The 25,538-nt window shown below is 41.4% G+C and overlaps 1 protein-coding gene across 1 annotated transcript in view; it reads left to right on the forward strand.

The window, feature by feature from the left end:
* Nucleotides 1-25,538, forward strand: part of SND1 (staphylococcal nuclease and tudor domain containing 1) — a 419,523-nt gene that overhangs the window by 134,143 nt on the left and 259,842 nt on the right. Inside the window, exon 11 of the mRNA XM_065883390.1 lies at nt 22,915-23,004. Coding sequence (XP_065739462.1) covers nt 22,915-23,004 — 90 coding nt within the window. The remainder of the gene's footprint in view (nt 1-22,914; nt 23,005-25,538) is intronic.

A 25,538-nucleotide genomic window follows, 5' to 3' on the forward strand; every position in this document is an offset into this window, starting at 1 on the left:
TAAACCTCATTCTGTCATAGGTTACAATCCTTTGGGGCAGATATGGGTTGTTAGTTTGCTGAAAATAGAACTTAATTGGCTACCGTACCAAGTACTGATTTTTAATTTGACAAGAGAGTCGTAATTCAGTCAGCCTATTAGGTCCTTAAGGTTGTATGGAAGTTAGAAAATGTAACTAAAACCCCACCTGGACCACTGCTCCTATGCAAACCAGGTATGATTGTGGGTTGTGCACAGTGGGGCTTCTGACCATTTGTGTAGCTGGAGGGGCAGTGTCTGCCCTACCTCCGAGGAGTGCCAATGAACATGTTCGGTGACTTTTTCAACTGCTATATAATATTTACTTGCTGTGGAAATGCGGAGGACTAGAACTGTCTAGCAGATAAGGCATTATCTTCCTCATTTTGACTTCAGAGTTTCTGCTTTCGCTAAATAGGAAAGAGACCCATTGGAGCAGTATAGTAATGTACATGTAATTACTATACAGCAATTTCCTTGTTTAATTCAACAAAGATATTGCTGAGGTATGGGGACTGGTGGTAAGCCCCTGCTCATAGAAAACTGGGGAGGGATATCAATTCTGGCTCTCTTTCCTTTAAAGGGCAGTTATCACCTCACCTTCTGAGGCCCACACGAAGCACTTTCCAGTACATATGTAGAGTTACTGTTCCCAGCAGACGTTGAAGCAGATGTGCCTGCTGTTATAGAAGTGAAGTCTGACAGCTGTTACCTAACCTTTTCAATATCCTTATTCTATCTACTCCAACCTTCTTAGATATGAACAATTTTTGCCCAAAGGAACGGGCTTCTCCTCCTCGTTGGCTGACAAGATACTGGTCATCAGACAGTGATCAGGAGGATGTTGTGATTCCCCTTTTCCCCGGTGAATGTTTGTGTTAACAGACTAACAGCAGCTATAGCACAGTTGTTTGGTGTCATAAGGAGATGAGTTTCCTTCCATTTTTAGCTTTTATATGCTTGTACTTATTAGAGAGGTTGAGTGGTTCATCATCAAGGTTACCACCTCTAACGAGAGTGGTGGTAGGTCAAGCATACTTGTGTGTTCCTGGGGACTCTTGTAGTAGGTGAACTTGGACTTCGCCCGAGCCTCTCCTTGCTGTTTTGCTTTATGTGATATTTCATGAGAGTAATTTATCCTCAGTCATGAAGTATTTATTGAGCACCTACTGTGCCCAGATCTTTTTATGCTCTGCCTTGAAGACTTCTTAAATTTTCCCTGGTTTGGTTATGACTTTAGTCATGTCATAACACGACTGTAGTTTGGATTTGGATAATTAGTTTTCATGAAGGTGGGCACAAACACCAGTTATTTTATTTTGCCTTTTTGGTTGTATGGAGAGGAAACATGTTAAACTGAAACCTTGGGTTCTCAGGTATTTATGGCTAATGAAAGATATGGCTATTTTATACCATATCCAGATGGTATTCCTAGGTATAAGGAAAACAAAGTGAACAGAAAGGTACTGAGTTTCTATGTATGGGTCATATTGTAGTGACCTAGGCACTTTATACATATTAACTGATTTAAGCTTTAGAATACTGTCTCAAAACTCCTCCTCCCCCTGCTGTTGAAGTTTTCAATCTTTGTCTTAACCATTGCACAAGCTTTTGGGCCCCAGTTTCAAATATCACTCTCTTCAGTCTGTCTGTCCACACTGCTGCTCAGGTGGTCTTTGTAAAATTCCAAGCACATCTGTCCCCTTCCCAGAAAGTTCTCTTCGTTCCTCTATTCTAGAGGTTAACATTTCTGCCTGGCAAGCACCCTGGCTGAACTTTCCCCTGCCTCCTTATGCAGCATTTACCTCCTTTTTGAACTCTCCATTCTTTCCTACTGCTTATCTTGTGTATCTCTCTCTCTGGAACACTAACTCATCCTTCCAGTTTTAAAACTTGAGAAAAGTGCCTCACCTCTTCTGACATTATTATTCCTTAAAAGAATGAAAAACGAATTCCCAAAACGTAATATGTGTGTGTGTATGTGTGTGTGTGTGTAACACGTATTTTTAAGAATAATAAACAGTCCTTCAATCTGGAATAATTTACAGTAAATTTGGTCAAATTCAGACTTATGCTGTCCCCTTTTTTTCATTTTTTGAAAACTGGGGAAAACTTCACCACAAGCCCTAGTTTTACAGACTTGTGTTTTTGAGTCTCGTGTATGTAGTGAAATTTGACAGAAAGGCTGGAAATGTGAGGATGGGAACGAAGCAGGAAAAATTTTTTAAAGGTTCTGTTTATTGAAATGTAGAATATTGGAAGTGCAGTGTGAGAATGGAAAGAACTGAAGAAATCTGGTAGTCATGCAAGGGGGCTGACTTAAAGGAGGGCGTTGTAATTGACCAGTGGAAGGGAGGAAAGGGTTAGTCAGAGGGGAAACTAATTGGAAGATGAACAGCACTGAGGAAACCGGTGAGACGTGAAGCCCTCCCCAAGATTGTTCAATGACTGCTTGAATTTTGTGAGTTGGTTCCTGATTATACAGAGACAGAAATGATATTGATTCATCTTGTGTGTTCTGACGCATGCTCTTCAAAGAGGAAAAAAAGACAATCCTTTATATAAGTTTATTAGTGGTGAGGTGACATTCTTTAAGAAATATCACCCATGGTGGCTACTGGGGAACTTGAGCCATCGAAGCCTTTTGGCCTGAAAGTAATTTAACAAGTCAGTATCTTTCTGGGTAACTGTAATTGCTAGACGTTCGATAGTCATGAAATTTAGTTAGCATTCTTGCTGTTGAATTGATTTTTAATGTCTATTTGTAAAACCTTAAATTTGTGTCCAGAGCCTTGAATGCATTCCCAAGTTATCCATTGTACACTCCCTAGATATGAAATATCAATTTTACAGGCTAGCAAAGTGATATTTAATGGTGGCTGACTGGATAGGGTTTAAGAACAATATGTATTAGATACTTAAATTTGTCTATTATCTGACTCGTGGCACAGATCATTGAATTTAGGTGGTACTGAAATTGCAGATCTGGCTGCCTTAATAATCCAAGCTATGCAGCATGTTTATTGAGTCCCAGGACCTTCCTCTTGTCTGTCTTCTTTCTAAGCATGTACAGAAGAATATAAAACAGTTTTGGTTTGTACTTTCACATCTACTTGCATTAGGAAAGATGTCTTTAAAAAACGGTAGGGACATTTTCAGGACGCTTCTTGAAGCCTGGGGCACACCGGTTTTTTGTGATTTGTTGACATCAGTTTTTTCCTCCTTCTCTAATGTTTGCCTCCTTTGATTATACTTCAAGACCCAAGGTTTCACCACATTTCAATTTAAAATTTTGAGGCTAAATTTGGTCAAGCTGCAGCTGTAAAGGATATTCTGTTTCATACCCATATCATTTTGTCTTGAATTTCATTTTAAAATGATCACTGTATTTTAGGCATATGCAATGTCTTCTTGATGGCTTCTTGGAAAAAATACATTGTTCAGTTAGATAAGTAAATGAAATTGTCTGGGTTACGGAGCATGACTCACTTAAAATCTCATTTGGAACAATTTCTCTGTCCACCCTTTGTTAACCATATATCCTGCTGGTTTTGTAGTACGGGGACTTGCACAAGAGTTAAAATAAACCATGGAGATCTGGATTTATGGTAACAGCCCCTCTTCAATTCAAGGACTGTGGATGGATCTCTTTCCTTTCTGCTTTTTCTTTGATCTATTTTTGGCTTTACTTTCATCCTTTGCTGTAGGTTTCTTAACTGCTTGTTTATTTTTTCTTAGAAAAGTATAAGCATATGCAAACTATAAGGAATGTTGGAATGATTAAATGGATAAATATCATACATAACCCATATGGGTTGTCTGAATAAGATTCCCCTTTATGATAGGCCAAAATTTGCATATTTGCTTATAGTTTCTCCGCCATATCTTTGCGAGGGTGCCTCTGGTATACACAGTAAGCTTCCCTTCCTTGTCATGCGTCCATCTGCTCGCTGGAACCCTTTCTACTGAATCCTCTACCCTGCCACTCATAATTCTTAGGTTATAATCTTGGTGTAGAATGGTGAGGGATAATATCTGTTACCATTGAACGCTGTATAAAGCTGTTGAAAAGTGGGATAAAAAAATTAAAGCCATTAATGTTTTCTTCATCCCTTATATCCTCTCTTTTTGAACAGTTTAGCTTTACTGGTGCTAAATTAAATAACGATTATCTTAACTTTACAAAGACATAGTTTAAAGGCATTGGGAACACAAAGGGAAAAGGTATAGCTCCTCATTATAATTTTTCTGGAATGCTGCAAATAAAATTGACGATTGATAAATCAATTTATGTTGCAGAAGCACTGGGAGAATAACTGTAAAACGATTTTTTAAGTTCTTAATATAGAGAGGAGAGTCTTTTAAAACCATGAATAATCACTAGTATTCTGTTACATTGGGATTTTTTTTCCCCTGCAGTAAATTTTAAACAGTTCTACTTGATTTTAGTTTGGATCCATCAACAGAATAGTCAACTAAATGCGGACAGGACAAAGTGTTAATTTACCAAGTATGAACACATCACCACTTGGGGATTAATTCTGATTTCTTTGGAAATAGTCTCAGGCCAAAACTTTATCACTAAAGCCTGTAATCTAAATATTTCCTGTGGATTAGGCTAGATTAAATTATCTGTCCCATGTGTTCAGAATTCATGTGGATGAGGTCCTATTATTTTATATTTAAATTCTGATTTTGCAGGTTGAATGGAAGTTCTAGAAAAGACTGGAGAGATCTGAGGGGCCAGTGGATTTAGGGTTGTAGGGTGTGGCGATGATGATGAATCAATACCTTTGTCTTAACTACAGCTGCTAACCCCCCTCCCCCGCCCCCTACACACACACACACACACACACACACACACACACACACACACACACACGCATGCGCGCGCGCGGTGGTGGCGGCGAGGTGGGCCACAGGTTTGAGTCATCCTCTCCTCAGTCTGGTTCTATCTGGCATTTCACAGTAATAGCAGACATAATTGCTTTCTGATTTTTAAGGCTGTATGGCTTTCTTGATAATGATGGGAAATTGGTTATTCATTTGAGTGCTGTTGATTAGTGTTGATGTTTTCATGTCTCACAAGTATTTCTATTATCTGTCTGCAGATCCCAGGGGCATCTCTACTCTGAAATTTGGGGCTTCATTTATTTTCCTTCTCTCTGTTCTTTCCTGCTTCCTAGCTCCCAATTTGGATTAAAACTTAAACAGCTTAGGCCTAGAAGAAATAAGACATTTACACAATTGCAGATTTATTACTTTTGAATTTTTAAAAATGAACTTTAAAAGGTTTGTTTTACATTTTTAAGGTTTCCAAGTACTGCCCATATCTTTGGAGACTGACAGTGACCTTGAGGGAGGGGAGGGCGAAAGAGACTCTTCAAAACATTTTCTAAAGAGATCATCTTCTATTTCCTTTCTGTGACCTGATTTGGTGAAGATATTTCCACCTCAAAGGAGGATCTTAAGAATACCATATATTTCACTTTTAGGTGGATGGATGCAGCTTTGATGTTCTCATGCCTTACTTGAATGTGATGTTAAAACATGGCAAAATTTCAAGGAATCATAGGGAACTGATCCATTTTATGTAACATTTACAGACTGATGGGCATTTAGAGATAGAAGGAACATTTAGCATTCATCCCCAGCCACTTTTCCCCCCTTTTCTAACAGGAGGAAAATGAAGCCCAGAGAGATTAAGTAATTTCATTCAACAAACATTAATTGAATGTGTACCATATGTCAGACCCAGTCCTAGGAGCTGGGGGCTACAGAGATGAATAAGTTTAATTTCCTGTTGGAGATAAATACGTAGTTCTCAGATCATACAGTTTGTAATTAGAAGGATAGGAAGTAGAATATTTATGAATCATTCATAATCAGATCTTTATATGATGAAAATTATGTCAACCCTCTGTCCTTCCCCTCACCTTTAATTTATTAAATCATCCAATAAAGATGATTTTCACTTACTTACTTATTTTGTGGGACTAAATCCGGTGTTCTCCCTTGGCTTCCTTCTTTTGGTGACCACTCTTTCCTGAAAGATTAGTGTACCCTAGCCACCCCCATTTTATCAACTATTCAGCCTGCGAAAACTGACTGAAATTGCTCTTGCTGAAGTTATTGCCATCTTGAGTGGGCACGTTTCTGTTCTTATTGTGACCGCTTTGAACGTGCTGACTCTGTCTTCTCTTCTTAAACTCCGTTCTCCCTTGGTTCCTTGGTGGCCTGATTCTCCTACCTCTTTTCCTTTTTCGTTTTCCCTTTGTGTTTCCACTGCCACTTCTTACTTGCCCAAATGGGCCACACTTTCGCACATCTCTGTACCAGTTGGTCATCCTTCAAGACTCAGCTCACATCTCATCTCCTCATGAAGCATAGCTGACCTTTGGAAGAATTGAGGCACTTCAACTTCTCCGTTCTTAACAGCCCCTTGTATTTCTTTACCAGTCCTGTCATTTTGTGGTTTGTATATCAAGCTTCTCCTTTTGAGGTTTTTTTCTCTCTGGAGAGCAGGGACGATTTTTCCAGCGACTGGCACATGATGCTACTTTCGTACTTTAATGCAGAAAGACTTCTTTCTAGCTCAAGCCACCTCTCCCCTCCCCAGCAGTCCATGCCTCTGTTTCTCTCTCCGGTGCTCTACTGGGTTCTGTGTGCTAGGCCAGTACGTTGCTGACAAGAAATGACCTGTGGTGACCTGCTGCTAATGGCAGATTTATAGTGCCATCAACTGTCAGTATATTAATTCACTTAAGATGCTTAAACATAACCCTTAGTTACATTCAAATCGATTGGTAAATCTTTTTTAAAAATTCATAAATTATACGTGCATTAACTTGAGCCTATTCCTGTCTGATTAAATCTTAGTTCATAATTAGTGTAAGACAACTGAAATTTTTCACAGATAAAATAAGGGGATTTTATAGTTCTCAACACAGTAGTGAATATCCTACATAATGGTAATGTTTCCATATTTAATTATAACCTAAACATCTACGGTTCGGGTGTGTTGGGCAGCATCCCATCCTGCAAAAAGTGTATTTGTCTTTAAGGAAATATAGTGTACCGCAATTAAAAAAGAGCATGCAGATTGGTTTTCCACAGTGCCTAATTCTCTGTGTCACATGGCCGTGATAGGACTTCTAGGCCCATTAATAAGCTGATCCATTTGCTGAACTAGAATGTTTTTCTCTTGCTTCCCCACTGCATTTGGGTTGTTGACCCTTTATCCTTTGCTGTACACTTGTCCTTGATTAAAATGAGATCAATAAAGCTAAATCAAGGAAAAAAGAGGAATGTCCTCTGTAGAATAAGTGACCATATATTACCGTCAAACTGTTCAGAAGGAAATATTAGGTGATTTTTTTTTTGTTTTGTTTTTACTTACACCTTTTATTTCTGATTAGTACGGATAACAAACTGTATGCATTATACCTTATTTTTTGGAAGTATGGCAGTGGGGATGTGGATTTTTAAGCTGCTGGTTCCAAATACTTTGTCTTTTCCAGTAACCTCCTGCTCTTGGGTTGTGTTCAAATCTGTAAGATTTATTAGGTGAACATGCTGTAGCTAAGTGGCGAGATGTTCTGTCTTCTCATTAGCAGTGACCCTGGATAATTTTCTCACATTCAGCAACATTTGTTAGGAGCCACCAGCATCCCTGTCACCTAGGGGTGAGGCAGAGCTGGGGTGCCGGGCGAGGAGGTCACCTTGTGCACATCTCCATTGGGGGCAGGGTGCTTTGTAGGGAGTGCTCAGGATGAAACTGGTTTCCCTTTTCTTTTTGCATATGAACTCTACGCCTGTAGTACAAAGAGCTTATTACTTGGAAGAAGAAAATGACTTCTCTCTTGCTTTAAGCTGGAGAGGCATCATAGGGTCCTTAGATGCCTTGTAATAGAATCCAGTGGTCATGGATTTCGAAGTTGGTTAAATTAGAGTTCAATTTTTGCCCCTGCCATTTTCTGCTGTCGTGAGCTTTAGTCTAAATTACACTGAGCCTCTTTTCCTTCATCTGTAACAAAAATATTATATTTGCTGACTGTTGAATTCTGTTGAGGATCAAATGAGTACAGTGGGATTAAAAATATGAGTCAGATGCTGTTTTTAAGCTTAAATAGTTTCAAATCACCTATGAGATATAAGACACATGTATACTGACTTGGGCCAGATGAACCAAGAGAGGAGACGGGATATTTGATTAGCGAGCTCAGAAAGTTTCCTGAGGATGGTGGGTGGCATTTGAGTATGGCCTTGCAGAACGCTTGGCGTTTTATTTATTTATTATTTTAAATAGATTTATTTCTTAAAAATAAATTTATTTATTTATTTACTTTTGGCTGAGTTGGGTCTTCGTTGCTGCGTGCAGGGCTTTCTCTAGTTGCGGTGAGCAGGGGCTACTCTTTGTTGTGGTGTGCAGGCTTCTCACTGCGGTGGCTTCTCTTGTGGAGCACGGGCTCTAGGCACGCAGGCATCAGTAGTTGTGGCACTTGGGCTCAGTAGTTGTGGCTCACGGGCTCCAGAGCGCAGGGTGAGTAGTTACGGCGCATGGGTTCAGTTGCTCCATGGCATGTGGGGTCTTCCCGGACCAGGGCTCGAACCCATGTCCCCTGCATTGACAGGTGGATTCTTCACCACCGCGCCACCAGGGAAGCCCACGTTTGGCATTTTAGTAAGCAAAGTGTTTAGCATTGAGATTGCAGTCACATCCAGGCGCTGGATGTAACGTAAAAAGGGGAGTAGAAGATTCGGTTATGGGGCTTTTTCGGGAAGGAAACAATTTGGAATATAGTGGTTGGGATCAGAAGTGGGCTAGCATGTTTGATTATATCCATAATTAATACCTTTTTGTAGCCAACAAAAGATTAGGATTCATATCAGAAAATTCTCATGTTTATTTTGGTTTTGAATTTGTTAACATGCCATGGCTTCTCACAAATTAAATCAGAATATTACCTTGAATGAGTTCCACTTTTTTTTTCCTTGTGGTTAAAAAACACATAACATAAAATTTACATTCTTAACCATTTAATTGTATGATTCAGAAGTGTTTAAGATATTCCCATTATTGTGAGACAAATCTCCAAAACTACTTCATCTTGCAGAACTGAAGCCCTGTACCCATTAATCAATTCCTTTTCCCCTTCCCCTCAGTCTCTGGTAACCATTTAGCTCCACTTTTTTTCACAGTTGGCTTAAGAGAAGTTTCTAGAATTCATCTAGCAACATTGCATGATAAACTATGTAATAGCAAATCTGGTGTTATTTATCTCATTTTTCCATCTGGCTATAGTAGAAAAATGACATTTCATTGGTGTTCTTGTGAGTTTGGCCATCCCCACTAACCCTCACATTGTGTGTATGTGCTTCTTCACACAGTATGGTAACCGCACTGACACAGGTAAGGTTTTTACTTTTCTGTCTTTACTGTGATCCCAACTTAAACCACGAATATACACCTGTTATGGTTGGTCTTTAAAATCACAAAATGTTTCACTACTCATGAGAGTCTAGCAAAATATTGGAAAAAAAATTAGGGTACATTGTTCTCTTACTGCTTAAATTCTTAATCTTGTAGACTCTGTGGATTCGACAGCTACTGGCTTGGAAGTCTTCCCTTTACTCTAGTGTGATGCTTGTGCTACCAGCCATTAAATACTCACGCATTACTCTTCATCAACTATTTTAACTGTGGAAGCTCTTCGTGTGCACTCCAACCATTTTTCTTTCTTTCTTTTTTTTTTTGGTGCACATTTTACATTGTAGGTAGTCCTGCTATATTGGGATTGGCCAGGTATAGAGGTATCTGGAATAGGTAAGAGGCAGTATTCTCTCAGGAGACGGTTGATTTGTATCAAGAGAGTTGGACTGTTCCTCTCTAATGGTTACAAATTTTGTCTAGTTACATAGAGAGGTGCTTTTGGCCACAGTGGCAGTCCAAGAAACCACAGCAGTTATTTTAACAGAGATGACTTTACATAAGGAATTATTAGTCAGGTATGGAAATACTAAAAAGGTAAAAAGAGAACCCTGAGGGTCAAATGGAGGTTTTAACCACACGACACAGGTACAACCTCTGGGTAATCTCTTTCAATAAGAGATTGAGATATGAAAACTTCAGCATTTGGAGGATGGACCGAGTGGGCCTCAGATCTCTGTTGAGCCGCTGAAGGGGGGAGGAGTAACTCCCTGGAGCTGGGCCCCAGGCCTCCCAGGAGGGGCTGCCAGTTGATTGGTTCTGGTGACTCGGAGGGAGGTGTGTTGAGACTGTTTCTGGGCGTGTTGGGAAAACTGCAAGCTGGAATCCATTGGCGCTACTGGAACAAGCTGCCATTGCTGAGAAGAAGAAGAATTGCTGTGGAGAAGCTGACTGGAATAGGAAAGAGTTTGTCCCTTTTTCTTCCTGTCCATTCTCCCTTTAACATTCCCTATTGGCAGAGCCTAGCAGGGAACCAGCTGGCAAAGCAGAAATGTGGTTGGCAGTTTTCCCACCCCGGCACCACAAAGTGGAATTTTAAAAAGGCTCGGTTTAAAACTGAGTGACAGTAGCTTCATAACTGGCACAAATAGTGTGTCCAACTTAGTTAATCTCCTTGAGCTTCTCAGGAGCTGGTGGCCTTGGGTAGGCCTGCATTCCGTGCTGAAATGAACTGACCCTTTCAGGTCTGTGTGGGAGGTGCCTGTGGAACCGGATGGGAGTGAAAAGCCTGTGCATGATGGCGGTTCCTGCTACCTCAGTGGTTGGGAGGCAGGTGGTAGAGAAATACTAGCCTGGGCTCTTTTGGGGTCTTTTGCTCTGGCATGATGTTATGTTGGGCATGTTTTTTCTCTGGACACCTAACTTCTCAGTTGAGAAGAGCTAATAGTTCCAGCTTTATTGGTTGCTGTGGGGATTAGAAATAATATGAAGCATAGAAATTTAGGGTAGAGAGACAGCCTTTTGTTTGAAGAGGGTTAGGTCAGAAGGCCAGCTATAGGCGAGGAAAGTATGTGGTTATCAAAACGGGATGGTGACGTGATTGACCTAAAAACATTGTTAAACAGGCACAATTAAAGTGACATTACATAAAGCAGGAGCTAAAACTGCCTTGTCACAGACCGAGGCCCTGGTCTCAGGTACCCTGTCCTTCCTCACAGAGATGAAGAGCTATGGGTACCACCCACTGGTGCAGGGCGAGATGCCCCCTGCTCACGCCTCCTGCCTCTGAACTTTACCTGGCTGTTCTGGAGATCTGGTCACTTGTCTACTTGCTCACTAGGTGCCAACAACTGTCACAAAACAACCCCAACACATTCCTGAGTATGTTTCTTTCATGTGGGTGGAGGGCTAGTCTCTTTCCCAGGAGCAGCCTCCACCGGGTCTGGATTCAGCCTTGTCAAGGTCCCTTTCCGCCGTCAGCCAAGCCATGCCATGTATATATAATGACGTTGCCTTGCCACCTGGGTGCTGCCTCTGAATGTCTGTGCTGTTCACAATTCTGGTAATTTCATTTGCCCATACTTCTTCATGGTGGTAGTTGGTGATAGATGCTATATTTTTCTGACTGATGACACACCGTACAGTACAAGAGTCATCTTTGTAGGGCTAGAATATCTGTCCTAAGAAAGTACAGGCCCCGTTTTGCTGAGTATTTAAACACAGGCTGAGAGTACTTTAAATTTTGTAGATAAAATATGTGGCAGTAGACCTGGCAGCCTGATTTAGACCTTGGAGTGATGTAGCTGGCAAGGCAGGATCTCAGTGTCTAAAGGGAGGCCTAAGCTGTGCACTTACATAATTCAGTCCTGTGCTTCTGAAATGCACCACGATTTATTGCTCAAATTTGACTGGAAATCTGGCTCAGTTGGAGGTTCCACTGGCACCAGCTAAATAATGGTGTCACACCCAGCATCATTTTCCCTTCTGTGTTGTTCCAGGAAGAAACTTTTAATAATAATTATTATTTTTTAATACGGTGGAGAAGGGAAGGCATTCACAAAGAAGCATTTCTCTAACAAAATGGTATTCTTTTCTGAATGGGCTCACCCGAGCCTGCTGTCTGTTACAGAGAAAATTGCCTTCCTATTGCAAGAGGTTTGTTTTCTTTTCCTCCGGAGCCTTCCTCCTCTTCTAGAACTGTGGGAGGGCCGGTGGCACATCACCGTGCTGGATGGATTTCATCTGGCTTGCAGCCTGTACTTTAAGTAACAGAGTTGTCTCTTCTGAGGGCACTGGATCTCCATTTTTAGCCTGGGGATGAAGGGTGAGAAATGTGGGAGACGATTTCTCCATTACTAGAAAACAAGATTTGGGGCCAACTGGTTAATTATGAGCTTCCAGTGAAAAGGAAAGAAGTTGCAGAGGGGCAGAGCCAGTTGAAATATGCCGGTCCCTGCGACTTTCCATGACCCTGCAGACCCCCAGGCCTGCTCTGGTCCTTGAAGACCCCCATTTTCCCTTCTGCTTTTAAATTCTGGTTTCTTATTTGTAGATTTTTTTGTGTTCTCCCCAGTGAAGGTGTTTCCCATGTTAACATTAATTTGTGTTCGCACGAATCTTCAGGACTATTAGCTCTGTAGAATAGAGGCCTTAATAGACACTATTTTTATTTCTTCTCAGCTTCGTTTGCTCATTTGAGCAGCATGTGAAGGGTGCGTCATTCAGCAAAACTTCACACCTCTTAGTATTGTCACAGACCAGCCTTTTGCGGACAAAGGAAGGGCTGCACAATCTTTCACTATCCTTTTCTTCCATCTTAACCACAAAAAAATACTACCCCGGCAATTTAGGCTTAGTGTTGTCTCAAATTCGTGAATTTTTTGGGGAGGTGGGATGCTGGTACATTGGAGTCCACATTAATGGAATTATCCCTTTTTATATTGTAGCTTACTATCATTTTATTTAGTGTTGAACCCTCAAACTTGATTTTTTTTTAACAGTGTCAGTTCAGCTTTACTTGAATTATTATATATGTTCTGTAAGGATAACTATTAGCTAATAATAGATTTGCACGTGTGTTACTTCAAAGGTCACAAGTAATTGAATTCATTACGTCAAATTTGTAGCGAGAAGAGGATTGCCTTAAAGTTTTGGCCAGGTCAAAAGAAAACACTAATTATTTAGATATTGTAAAATTGGGGTTTTTTTCCTAACATTACACATTGAAACTGCCAGGAGTACTGCTTTTGCATCACTGCTTACAAAGAGCCTAGATTTTATGGTTGTACAGTGAGATATCTAGTCTAGAATCTTTTTAATCATTATTCAGGAATATGCTTACCTTTGTGTAGTATAGAATCATGTCTGGTGAAAGTTGCCAGAAGGTAAAGATATTAGAAATAGTTCACATTCACCTGGTGCTATATGAGACATTCATTACTAATGTGATATGGATCCACAGTGATGTTGCCTCCTCCATCTCGTTGAAAGTTCTTTTTATATACTGACCAGTTCAACTTATTCCCCTAATCAGAAGTGCAGTTTGAGTTTAAAAAAATCTTTTAGCTAGGCCTTTTTGTATTCCCCGTTTTATTCTCTCTGCGTGTTGGCATTTTCTGTGAACATGGCACTATACTAGGCACTTCACAGTTATTATTAAGCTCTTTTTTCCTCTCACAGATACTCCCTCCTGTGGTCTGGTTAGGAAAGGTAAGACCTACATAGAAGTAATTAAATTATAGTAACTCGAGGCAGAAAGTGATTAGTGCTGTAACTTCGGTTTATCTCTTCTGTCTCTTGATATTTTAGCTCTCGTTAACATCCATATTAGATGTTGTAAAACTTAGCTAAGTCGCTTTGTTTCTTAGTAACACGTGTAGATCTGTTTTTTCCCCATGGGGTTCATATTACCTGAAATATTCCTGGAATGTAAACTTAAAGAGTTGCCTGATTTTGCAGTAATATATTTAGTCCCTTCCTGATTTTTACAGGATTTTCAAGTCATTTTTTGCATGGGTTTTCACTGTGAAGTTATGTATTAACATAATGCCAGGTAATTCTTAACTTGCTGATTCTTGGAAGGAAACTGAGGCAAGCTGGCAGGCAGGAGCTGCTGGTGCCAGAATCATTGTCGAGAACCTAGGCCTCTCTTCTCTGGATGACAGCAAGCTGCCCACTTACTCTTGATCATTCGTTGCCATCAAATGCTTGAGGAATGTTTGATTTCATGTCCAGGACGGCTCTTTTTGTCTAACTTCAGGAGTGCTGAACTTGAGCTTTGTTCTCTTCAAGGATTCGATGCCCTTTCTGTCTCATTATCCCACTCTTTACCGGCCGCATCCTCACCATTCCTCCAGGAAAGGTGGCACAGGCTTCACTCACCCTTGGAGCGGATCTTTATTTTCAGAGCACTGGGTCGGGGAGAGTTTTTGTCCCCACGCTGGGAAAAGAAGATGAGGTGGGGCCCTGAGGGCTTTCTCACTTTCCCTTTTCTTCTTGGGCTTGGAGCCCATTTGCTGCTGGTTGCATAGCTTCTTACTTGGGAGCCTTCACCTTCTTTTTCCTTGAGATCTGTGAGGGGCAGACCCTATGCCTGCAGAAGAATTTGTAGCTAAGTGCAGGCACCCCATGTGGTGCCTTGGATAATGGTTTTGGAGCCCTTAGAGCCTTAAAAGTATTCTTTAAAGTCTTGACCCAGGGTCTTGGGGGGGGGTGAAAAGACCTACTGTTTGGCCTCCTCCTGCTGTCCCCTCCCTCGCCCGTCCTCACTGCATCTGAGCAGTGAATAGCAAGAACTTCTGCAAGTGCTCTTAGTTGGCTGACGTAATTGAGTAGGAGAACAACCTCCAGAGACAGATACTTTGCCACTTGTATGATGGTCTTGAAAAGGTACTTTGATTTGGGGAAGAGCGAGTTCCTTTGGAACGTAATCCTGCACTGTACACCGTAGATGACAGGCGAGTCCCTTCAAGGACGTGAGGCTGCCGGAATCTGCTTTCCTTCTTTCCCTCTTTGGATACTGCAGAACCCGGCTCCTCCTGGCAAGTTGCCAGAAGATTGGTAATTTCTAGGGCTTGCCACTTCCTCTGCTGTCACTGTGGCTAGTGTAGGTCTAGACCACTGGTGTCTGGGGGTGGGGGGGTGAGGGGAGGGTGTGCCCGTCCTGCTGTTCCCTGGCATGGGCAGGTAGAGAAATATTTGGTAATCTTGTTTTCCTACTGTTACTAGAATGTTCCCAATTGTCTTAGCTGTAAAGACTTCTAAGGAGTATTTCAAGTTACCTCCAGCTACATGTGCAGAAAGAGAGTTCCCCAGGTATTTACTTACTTGCCTACTTATTTAGCCACTTTGATGTTTATCAAGCTCCTCTGTGTTGCTTTGTGACTCTTTAAACCTTTGGAGTCCCTTTTCTTCTATTTCCGTTGGTTTAAGTGGGTCCAAAGTGCTCAAAAGGCGCTCCGCAGCGTTTCTCAAAGTGTGGCCCACAGTCCTTCTCGCTACTTATTAAAAATACAGAATTGGGGACATGACCCCAGACCTGCAGAATCAGAATACCTGATGTGGCCCGACAGTCTGCATGTTTACAAGCTCCCACACTAAACCTGACGACTACTGACAGGAGATGACTGCCTTTTGGCACTAGGAAGCCAGGAGGGGGTAGTGTCTGCCAACCCCCCCCTCCCCCGCTTCAGCCCCTGGGATAGCTGGGATCAGAATCCCTGCTCTGCTTGTTAACAAGAAGTGAGGCACGTTACTTAACTGTAAGCCTCACTTTCCTTGCTGTAATTGGGGGTCATAATCCATTTCATAATGAATTGAACACTCTAAGAAGCAGACCCGAGTGTTTTTTCCCTAGGTCTGATGAAGAGTGGGCGGTTGTAGAAACAGTGGGTCCGCAGAGTATGAGAGAAGTGTAGTAAACTAAGGGTTCTATAAAAGCAGCAAGGCACTTCAGGGGCCAAGTATCTTGCATAAGCACGGGGTTCAAAGTCCAGCCCTCTTCCATTCTCACACTTGTGAATTTTTTTCTTTTCTTTTCCTTTTTGCGGTACGCGGGCCTCTCACTGTTGTGGCCTCTCCCGTTGCGGAGCACAGGCTCCGGACGCGCAGGCTCAGCGGCCATGGCTCACGGGCCCAGCCGCTCCGTGGCATGTGGGATCCTCCCGGACCGGGGCCTGAACCCGTGTCCCCTGCATCGGCAGGCGGACCCTCAACCACTGCGCCACCAGGAAAGCCCACACTTGTGAATTTTTATAATCACATCTCAGGTTTAAAAAAATATTTTTTCAATTTGATTTGTTTTTATTTACCGTTCTCCTTTGCCTCCTTGGAGATATGTCTGAAGTGTATTTCATTGTTGTGAATTTGGGACTTTCCCAGACCTTGTCTCTTTAATAGACCCTGTTTACCTTTAAGAGAGAGGTTTTTAGGAGGAAGAAATAAGAGCTAATTGGGAAATAAAGTGAAAGTGTCTTTTTCTTTGAAACAACTCCTGGGGAGTGTTTGGGTATATGAATCTTCTGTGTGTGGTCCTATAGGTATAGTGGTGCAAGATATCTTCCATTTGGCCAAGGTGGTTACGATTTTGAACCTTTCCCCAGCTGCTGACTATAGATTTCTATCTAGTTAGATCTGCCTTTTATAAAAATGTGCTATTGTGTATGTTAAGGATAATAAATAGTGGATATCCCTGTGGATTGTGTCTCCTGGCTGCCAAGGGACTTGAATGGTCCTTGATTGTAAATATGCCCAGGGCATGTGGTAATGTTCCTATTTTAAGTCTATAATTCAGATGGAAATTGAAGCCTTTGTTTATTAACATAGCTTGTGTGGCAGGGCAACTGGGACTGGTCCATTTACTGTTTGAAATTTTATCCATTTAAATCTGATCGTGTCTGTTCTTATTTTAATTCAGCAGTCTGTTTTAAGATGTCTGTAGAGTATAATTCTGCTTGGCTACTTTTAATATATTTCAAGCCTCCTATAAAAAAAAAATCAAACTTGTTTTTGACCCTGGTTATTTGAGAGCATGTTGGTAGTTAAATTATTCCCTTCTGCTTCATGGAAAGATACATCTATGAAAGAAACTCATTTTGAGGGAAGGAAAAAGGAATTTCATGCATTTCTTGTGAGGAAAAGAATGGCAGGTTATTTTGCCTCTGAGAGAAATAAAAGTATGAGACATTGTGAGCCAAGGGAAAGGTTGGCCAAACAAGGTTTGGGGGTTTCCTATCCCTAAACATTTTTTTGGTTTAAAAAACCCCAACGTTATAGAATGATACAGAGCAAACATTTCTTATTATACCACATTTGCTTCAGATCCTCTTTTAAAGAGACAAGCTTGCAGATGAAGTTGAAAGTCCCTGTGGACTCATCCTTGACCCCATTTCTTTCCCATTCTGTTTCTTTCTCTGCCCATCCTGCGTCAGTTAACTAACCATTGACTTTCGTTTCTAGGTATTTTTATACTTTGGCTATTTACATAGCTCTAGGAATAGTGTTGCTTGTGTCTTTTTTTAGTCTGTGTTTAAATCATTATCATTCTACAGCTTGTTTTCCTGCTCAGTGTTGTTTTTCAGATTTGTTCATTTATTGCATTGCTCTCAGACTCACTGCTCTCTGTTCTGCTCTGTGACTGTACAGAGCCGACTGTAAATTTTACATTGTTAACATGAGCATTGTGGTCCTTGTCTTGCATGAGTGAGACCTCTCTGGGGTATATACCCTCCCGTAAGTAGGATTGCCTAAGTATAGTGATGCGTATCTTCAGCCTTAACCAGATGATGCCGAGTAGCGCCATGTGAAAGTGCCACAGTGGCTGAACCATTTTATATTCCCATCAGTGGTTACAGCACACCTATTTCCCCTCATCCTCATTTTAAAAATTTGACAATATATTGGCTGTCCTATAGTATCTCAGCTTACATTGCCCTGATTATTAATGAAGTGATACCTTTTTTCATACACTTAATGTCCAGCTGCAGTTCTTTTGTGAAATGCCTGTTCGTACCTTTTGGCCAATTTTTCTCTTAGATAGTTTCTCTTATTGATTTGTTCTTCCTTCCTTTACTGAGTAAATCAAAGTAACGAGAGAACTTCCAGCAACTCTCACTACCACGTGTACCCACCTAACAGTACCTGCATCCACACACCTAAAGGTGAATTATTGGAGCTCCTATGGAAAGCCATCCCCTCCTTACCTATGCATTAACAGTTCTGTCCTCTTCCATCTGCATTATCACTTATTTGCTTTCCACAGGACCTTTGCCTGTTATTTCGCCCCTCTGAAACCAAAAACCAAAGCCCCTTCTCTTCGCCTTGCTTCCTCTGCCAGCTGCCACATAATCTCTTGGTATTTTGTAGCAGAACTGTCTGAAGTATCGTATGTACTCACTTTCTCCACTTCTCCTCTTCCCGTTCCTAGTTCCAGTCAGGCTCTTGCCCCTACTGCTCCACCACAATTAATGTTGCCAAGTTGCGGCCGACCCACACTTAGCTTGATCCAACAAGCGGATCTTAGTCCTCAGCTCATTCGCCTTGCCTTGTGCCTTGGACACAGTTGGTCTTTCCCTCCTCAATTCACTTTCTTTCCTTGGCTTCCAGGACATAACATTGGTTGTTTCCTCCTGCTGAGATCACTGATTGCTCCTTCTCAGTCTCTTTTTATACATTCCGTCTCTTATTCCTTACCTTTCAGTGTTATAATGCCTCAGTCCTCTGTCCTTTTCAATCTCGTAGGTTTAAATACCACCTATATGCCCACCACTCCCAAATGTAAATTACCAGCTCAGAGCTTTCTTCCAAACTCCACACTGCCTACTCAAAACCTCCACTTGAGAGTTTAGCAGGCCCGTAACCAAACTCCTGATCTCACCCACCTGCCTCTACCTGTGGTCTTCCTCATCTCAGGTGATGACCCCACCTATTATTCCATTTGCTCAGATAAAAAAAACCTTGGAGTCATGCTTGATTTCTCGCTGTTTTCTCATCTCACATTTCATCTATCTACTTTCAGAATATTCCCAGATTCTGACCACTTCTCACCCCTTCACTGCTCTTCCTTGATGTAATCTAACATCATTTCCCACCCGGATTAATGCCATAATCTCCTAATTGGTCTCCCTTTGTTCTCTCTCTTCCTTGCTGTGGTGTCTGTTCTCAGCACATTGACCAAAGTAATTCCTTCAGATGTGTGACTTTGTTGTTCTCCCCTCTGGAACTCAGCTGTAGCCACAGTGATGTCTCTGCTGTTCCTTGAGCCCACCAGTCATCTCCTAACTCAAGGCTTTTACATTGGCTGTCCTCTCTACCTGTCTCTAGATGACTACATCCCATACCTCCTTTGAGTCTTTGCTGAAATGTAATGTGATCAGGGTAGGCCTCACTGAGAAGTTTACAGCTGTGGCTCAGTACTCCAGTTCTCTCTTACCCTGTTCTGCCTTGTCTTTATCTTGTTTCACTTGTCAGCTGCTGAGTCTGTGCTTTGACCTGTCAGTTTGTTCATGATGCTTTTTCAGTAAAGAACTCTTTAAAATTTTAGTGAAGCCCCATTCATCAATGTTTTCATAGTTTGTGTTTATTCAGCCTTGTTTTAAGAAATCCTGCAGGATCCTAGGGTCCAGTAAATTTTTTGGCTACGGTTTTTTGGCTGCTAGATGGGCTAGATTAAATCTGGCCTGAAACGGAGTTGAGAATAAGACCTTGATTAGGAGTCCCTTCCGTTCCCTCCAGATGAGCATTAAACAGAGACCTCATTTTGGCATGATAAGCTCTCCTGTTAAAAAAAAAAAAACAAGACAAGCATTGCTGAGATTGGGCCTCCTTCCCAAACGAAGGAGAGGTAAAGATGATTGAAGTTATCTCTAACGTGAGTCATTGCAGGGCCTACATACAATGTCACTTCTCAGGATGAACTGTGATTACAGCACATATTGGTTGGTGTATTATCCGCCCACCAGATAAATCAAGCATTCTTTTCTATTTTTAATTTTAAAGTATTTCCATGTAGATTAGAATCTAAACTAGGTAGTCCTTTTTAGCAGGCAAGATTCAGCTAAAGTCTTGTTCTCTCAGAATACATTCCATACCTCAATTGCCTCTTAGAGATTTCAAAGGCTTTTATGTACCTGGTAATTTGGAGGAATTGCTTTTATTTTGTAGTTTCTTAGGGACTTCTAATATCTCTCTTGTAAGATGTTTGCAGATGTCAATAGCTACTAGATCTTCAGGGTTAGAGTAACAAAATGACTCTGTTTTCACTTGTGGTATCTTGTTTTCTGCTCGTGCTATTAGTTCTTTCCGAGCTTCATGAGAGACATATAATCAGACTCAAGTCACCCTGTTTTTTTGTTGGAATGTTTGGTATACTATTTATTTTCTTTCCTTCTTTTGAGAGTATCTTGGCTTGGCCCAGTCCTGTCGAGCATCTTTCTTGTTCACACTGCCATGTTCACACATTTAGCTGTATCTCATCCCATGATCTTCATCTGAATGCCTATTGAAACTATTTCTTACCATTCCTTGTTTTGGAGTTCCAAACAAGTGACATTGCCTTAAACCTCTGTGGTGTTTCAGAATAAATAGGGTAAGGTTCTGATATCAGGTTCTGTGGCACATCATAAGGCTGTGTAAGGGAAATGTCAATTATTTTGTTCAATTCATTAAAAAAAATGTTGTTCATTTAGTGAATCACACAGCTCCTCTCTGTGAATAGATTGCCCTGTATTGTAGGGGAATATGAATACATTGGGACTTCCTTATTCCTGATGGCTGATTCTGGTAACCATTGATTTTTGTCTTTATTAAAAATCCTGTTCATTACTGGCACCTAGCATCTTCTGTCTAGCAGGCATTCTTACGCTATCATTAGTGTCATCATAAACTATTGTAGGGCTCCTCAGTAGTGACCCACTATTTTCATCTGGCTGCCTGGATGCTTATAAAATATCCATAATCCTATACATCTGCCCTTATGTTGGCCAGCACTCCCTCTAGCCAGGCAGCTCTTATTTGTCCCATTTTCCTTTTTAAGGAGAACTCAGTGTTATTTCTTTAAAGATTTTCATGTTTCAGGCCGTATTTCACTTATTAGCAGTGATCTTGGTTCCCCATGACTTTGATCAGAGTTTGGAAATCCCAGTTGCTCCTGTTCAGAGTGTGGAGATTCCCACACATCAACTCTGAGAAAGGATAAGATTCACCTTCAGTTCTAAAGGTGCCTTAAGTTCTTTGAAGAGCATGAGAATGCTGCTCCTGCCTTTATTTATTTTTTTTAAGCCAGAGAAATTAGACAGGTGGATGGTGAATGTGAAGCTCGAACTCAGATAATTATGCACATTCTTGGTGGTATCAGTGAATTGAAATGTTTAAATGATGTGTTTTGGACACCAAGGCTTGCTTTGGGTCTAGGAGGAAACCTCTATTTCGATGCCCTTGACCTCAGAATTGTCATTAGTATTACTTTAAATATGGGGGTATTAAAATGATAAATGTTCTTTATTTGAGAGTAGTTGGCTATTTAAGAAAACATAATTTGAATACTTTAAGTATAGAATGAATTATGTAGAGATCTTGTGTCAGGTGTGTAAAAGATGGCAAAGCAAAGTTGAGGCCAGGTGAGCTAGTCATACAGGATGGGGAGGCAATGGTGTGCATCTAGGTTAGGGGTTATGGCTTAATTTTCTCCTTTTATTCTGATTCCCCCCACCCCCACCCCCACCAAATATCTGTTCAGGCAGTCCTGTCCTTCTAGCATACTTGCTCTGGTATATTATTCTGCGTATTTCTTTTGTGGTAGCACATCTAAGTATTTGAGTTTATACTGTGAGGGAAGTACTGTATACTTGGGTCTGAGATCACAAAGGACAACAGAAAAGGACAGAGTCTCTGTTCTCATGCAACTTAGGAGCTAGCAGGAGAGACATTAATCATACCAACCAATTTAGCCAACATCTCCCAATTTCTTGTACACAAGCTCTAGTCCTCCATACGCTGTCCTCCCCCGACTGCAAACTTCTCGGGTTCCTTCGCTTTTATCCCCTCTATCCACTCCCTTGTCAGTCACTTATTAATTTATTTTTAAAAGAGATTCTCCTAGCTCTTAAGTTCCTGTCAATTCCCAGTTCTGTTGCCTTCATCCGGACCCTCTCTCATCATCTGTTATGTTGCTCAGAGCCCCTCTTTTGGGGGAAGTCTGGGCCCCAAGAAATAATGAAGGGATTGGCTGTGTATTTGTGTGCTGAAATACTGTTTATTCCTGCCTCCCTCCTTTTGCTTGTCTTTTTTTTCCCCCAACTCTAATTTTCTTTCTAGTTTTTTCCTATCCTGCAAACTCATGTTAAGTCCCACCTTGTCAATGAAACATCTCTGATTACTTCTTTCCAGTTCCATGAATTCTAATAGCACTTAGTCCCTAGTCTATATCACATAATTTAGCACTTATTCAGAACTGCTTTGTGTTACTTCATACCTGCAGGATTTCTTCTGTTATTGTTAGGTTACAAGGATTTTATGTGCAAGAGTATAACATACATTTACATAGTGCTTTGTCTGAGGCTAATAGTTGGTAGGTGCTTAAAAAAGGCTTACAGAGTAATAGAATGAGATTTATAGTATATCTGTAAATATTAGAAGGGCCCTAATACTCAGTGAGCTGCTTCTATACTGCAGTTTACATAGCTCTTTCCCTGTTGATGAACATTTAGGTTGTTTCCAGTTGTGTAAACATTCCATTGCTTATTTTTGAGCCTGTCATTTGGAAAAAGATGGTCTTGTTCCCTGTAAAGCATTTCAACCAAATACTTAGTTAATCGTTTACTGTATATCTAGCAATTATTCAATATTTGTGATACTGAGAGCTAGAGCATACTTCAGGTGTGTTGTCATTATCTCGCAGTCTTGGCTGTGTTCATGTGTCAGTTTTTGCTTTGTTTTCTCATTCCTGATGCGGTATTTTATTTTGCTTTAAGGATAAGAACAAGAAACTGCGTCCCCTCTATGACATTCCCTATATGTTTGAAGCCCGGGAATTTCTGCGAAAGAAGCTTATTGGGAAAAAGGTAAGTGATGGCAGAAACATAATTTGCAAGTGGTTAGGGGTTGTTTTAATGTGGGCTCTTGTGATGAAATCCCAGAGACCAGCAAATGACTCTCCTCCACCAAGTCAAGTAGTATTACTTTGATATGAAGAGAGGCGTGCCTCTGTCTCAGGAAGTGGCATCCCTTGGGAGAAGTTTAAAATTGGGGCCCTGACCACAGTGTGATTTCCAGGGCTCTCATGGCATGTTCTTTCCAGGATCCAGGCTCAATTCCAGTCTCAGTAATTGCATATTGCCCTGAGCTCCATCCACTTCCATTAAAGCAGAGTAGCTCTCTGCTTCTCTCCAGCCACTTGCATTAAAAGTCGGGGCTGTGGGATTTGCTAATGAAAGATAGCGGCTGCTTTTTTTCTGACTCCCCTGTTTCTGAGGAGAAGAGGGCTTCTGGAATAGGAGCCTGCCTTTTGTGGAAAAGAGGGTGTGGTTTCCTGCTGGTTTGTTGGGAGACTTTCTGGTGTAGTGCAGCGGCTCAGGCCCTCAGAGGGCATTTCCTTGTGTTCTTAGAGCAGAATGTTCTATGACCTGCTGCAGAACTTGTTGTTCTGGGAAGCTGATAATGAGCCTCTGATCTTCCACTGATTTTCCCTGACCTCCCCAACCTGCATATCCCGGACATTTCTTTGTGTCCTGGGTAAACAGAGGAAACGAATAGAATAATTCCTGCGGTAATTGAGGGAAATCTGTTCAGAGAAAGACTGATTTGTGTTCTCCTTACTTTCCGTTGGTGGGGATTCTTCCAGGAAATGTTATGTTTTGGGCCAACTTTTATTATAGGTTCAGAAAGGTAAGGCCATTTGTTTCTAAGTCTGACCTCGACATGTTGAAGCCATATTAGCATTCTTTACCTACGTTCAGGTTTTTAAACGATTGGAGTTGTGAGAGGTTTGTCAAAGTACTGTAGTTACTAGAATGATAAATTATTGCAAGAGATTTTGAAGCTGGGCAAAAGATGAAATTGCTGATTTTGAGGTAGAGAAACCAAACCGGATTCCCTAAAACAAGTATTTATCTCCTCAGATTCCTTGAGAGAATAGGCTCATTTGTCATTGTATAAAACATGACAGAATGCTGTATTCATTCATGAAGTGTAGTGCAAATGATGGCTTTAAGCCTCTTTCAATTTCTAGATCTGTTATCTGATTGAATGTCTGACGTCTGTTTCACCAAGTTGATACCATATCACTAATTTACTGGCTCATAAACAGTGGCATAGAGACAAGCAAGGAATTCCCCCTGCACGTGTTCATTTCTATTGAAATCCATCCAAAACCACACTGAAAGGAGTGGCAGTGCGTATTAGCTTCGTGCACAGCCAGTTGTGTGGTGTGTATTCTGGCATCCACCTGGTTTGTTTGAATATTGCCCTTCCCTGATTGTGCTTTGTCCCTAGGAGCAGAGATCACAGCTCAGGGTAGCAGCTGCTGAATGGTTCTAGAAAGTTAGCCCAGGCCTCTGCTCTCAAACACTATGTGCCTGCTGGGCCTTTGTAAAGTCCTCTGTCTCAGGATAAAAGAACCGACCTCCAGTGTCAGATATGGTGGCAATTCTTAAGCAATTAGGCTCCTTCTTGGTGGGAGAAAACTCATTTACTGTTTCCTCTGCATCAGAGTTGATTGGATTCTATTTGTGCTGAGCCCAAGTTTTGTCCCCCACGGTGACACTGTGTAAACGATGAATACTGTATCCCTGCCTAGGGAGAAGGCTGCAGCTAAGCTCTGCTGGGCTGGAACATTCCTGATGCAAACTGCTTTTCCTGACTCACCACCTGAAACCACTTGCCTGTCTTCTGGGCCCATCAGTTGCGACAGCGAACACCCATGTGCTTTGGAGTCTGGGAGCAGACAGGGCAGTGGCTGCCTCAGGGGGGTGGCTAGCACATCATCACACATTTCTGCCAATTCCCTTCAGACCTCTGCAGCTGTTCAGTGCAGCACGTGGTGATTAAGAGGCACCGAGAGAGAGCATGTGTGCCTGTGTGTGCCTGTGCGCGAAAGCTGGTTAGTACAGCCTGTCACAGCTTAAACAAGATAATGGAGGTAAAAATCATCTTCTCTGCCCAGGCTATTATTTGACCATCCCAGAGAGTCTATAATAAGAAGTTTGGAGGGGTTTCTAGACTGTAGAGCATTGGGATTGAAGGTAAAGTGGTGAGGTGCTTTGTTAGATTCAGTGGCCTCCATTTCAGTTATGGAAATTCACTTTGGTTCACTCCCAAGATGTAATTCTGGCTAAATGCCTTAAAGTAACCAGGCACCTCTCTGAGCCTTGGTTTTAGCATTTGTGAACTGGGAATATTATTTGCCTTTCCTCTCTCATGGATGAGAATCCAGGATAATACTAGTCATTCATGTTTTTCCAGGTGCCTGTTGCATTATGTGGTTTGGTTTTGTTTAATAATACTGCTTTTGTTTAGAATCTAGCATTGCCTGACTTTCTCAGGTCTGAGGTCAAGATATGTGAATCAGTGCGCAACTAATTTGACTGCCATCAACCCC

This window comes from Phocoena phocoena, chromosome 9 (genome assembly GCF_963924675.1).
Source record: "Phocoena phocoena chromosome 9, mPhoPho1.1, whole genome shotgun sequence".
Lineage (NCBI taxonomy): Eukaryota > Metazoa > Chordata > Mammalia > Artiodactyla > Phocoenidae > Phocoena > Phocoena phocoena.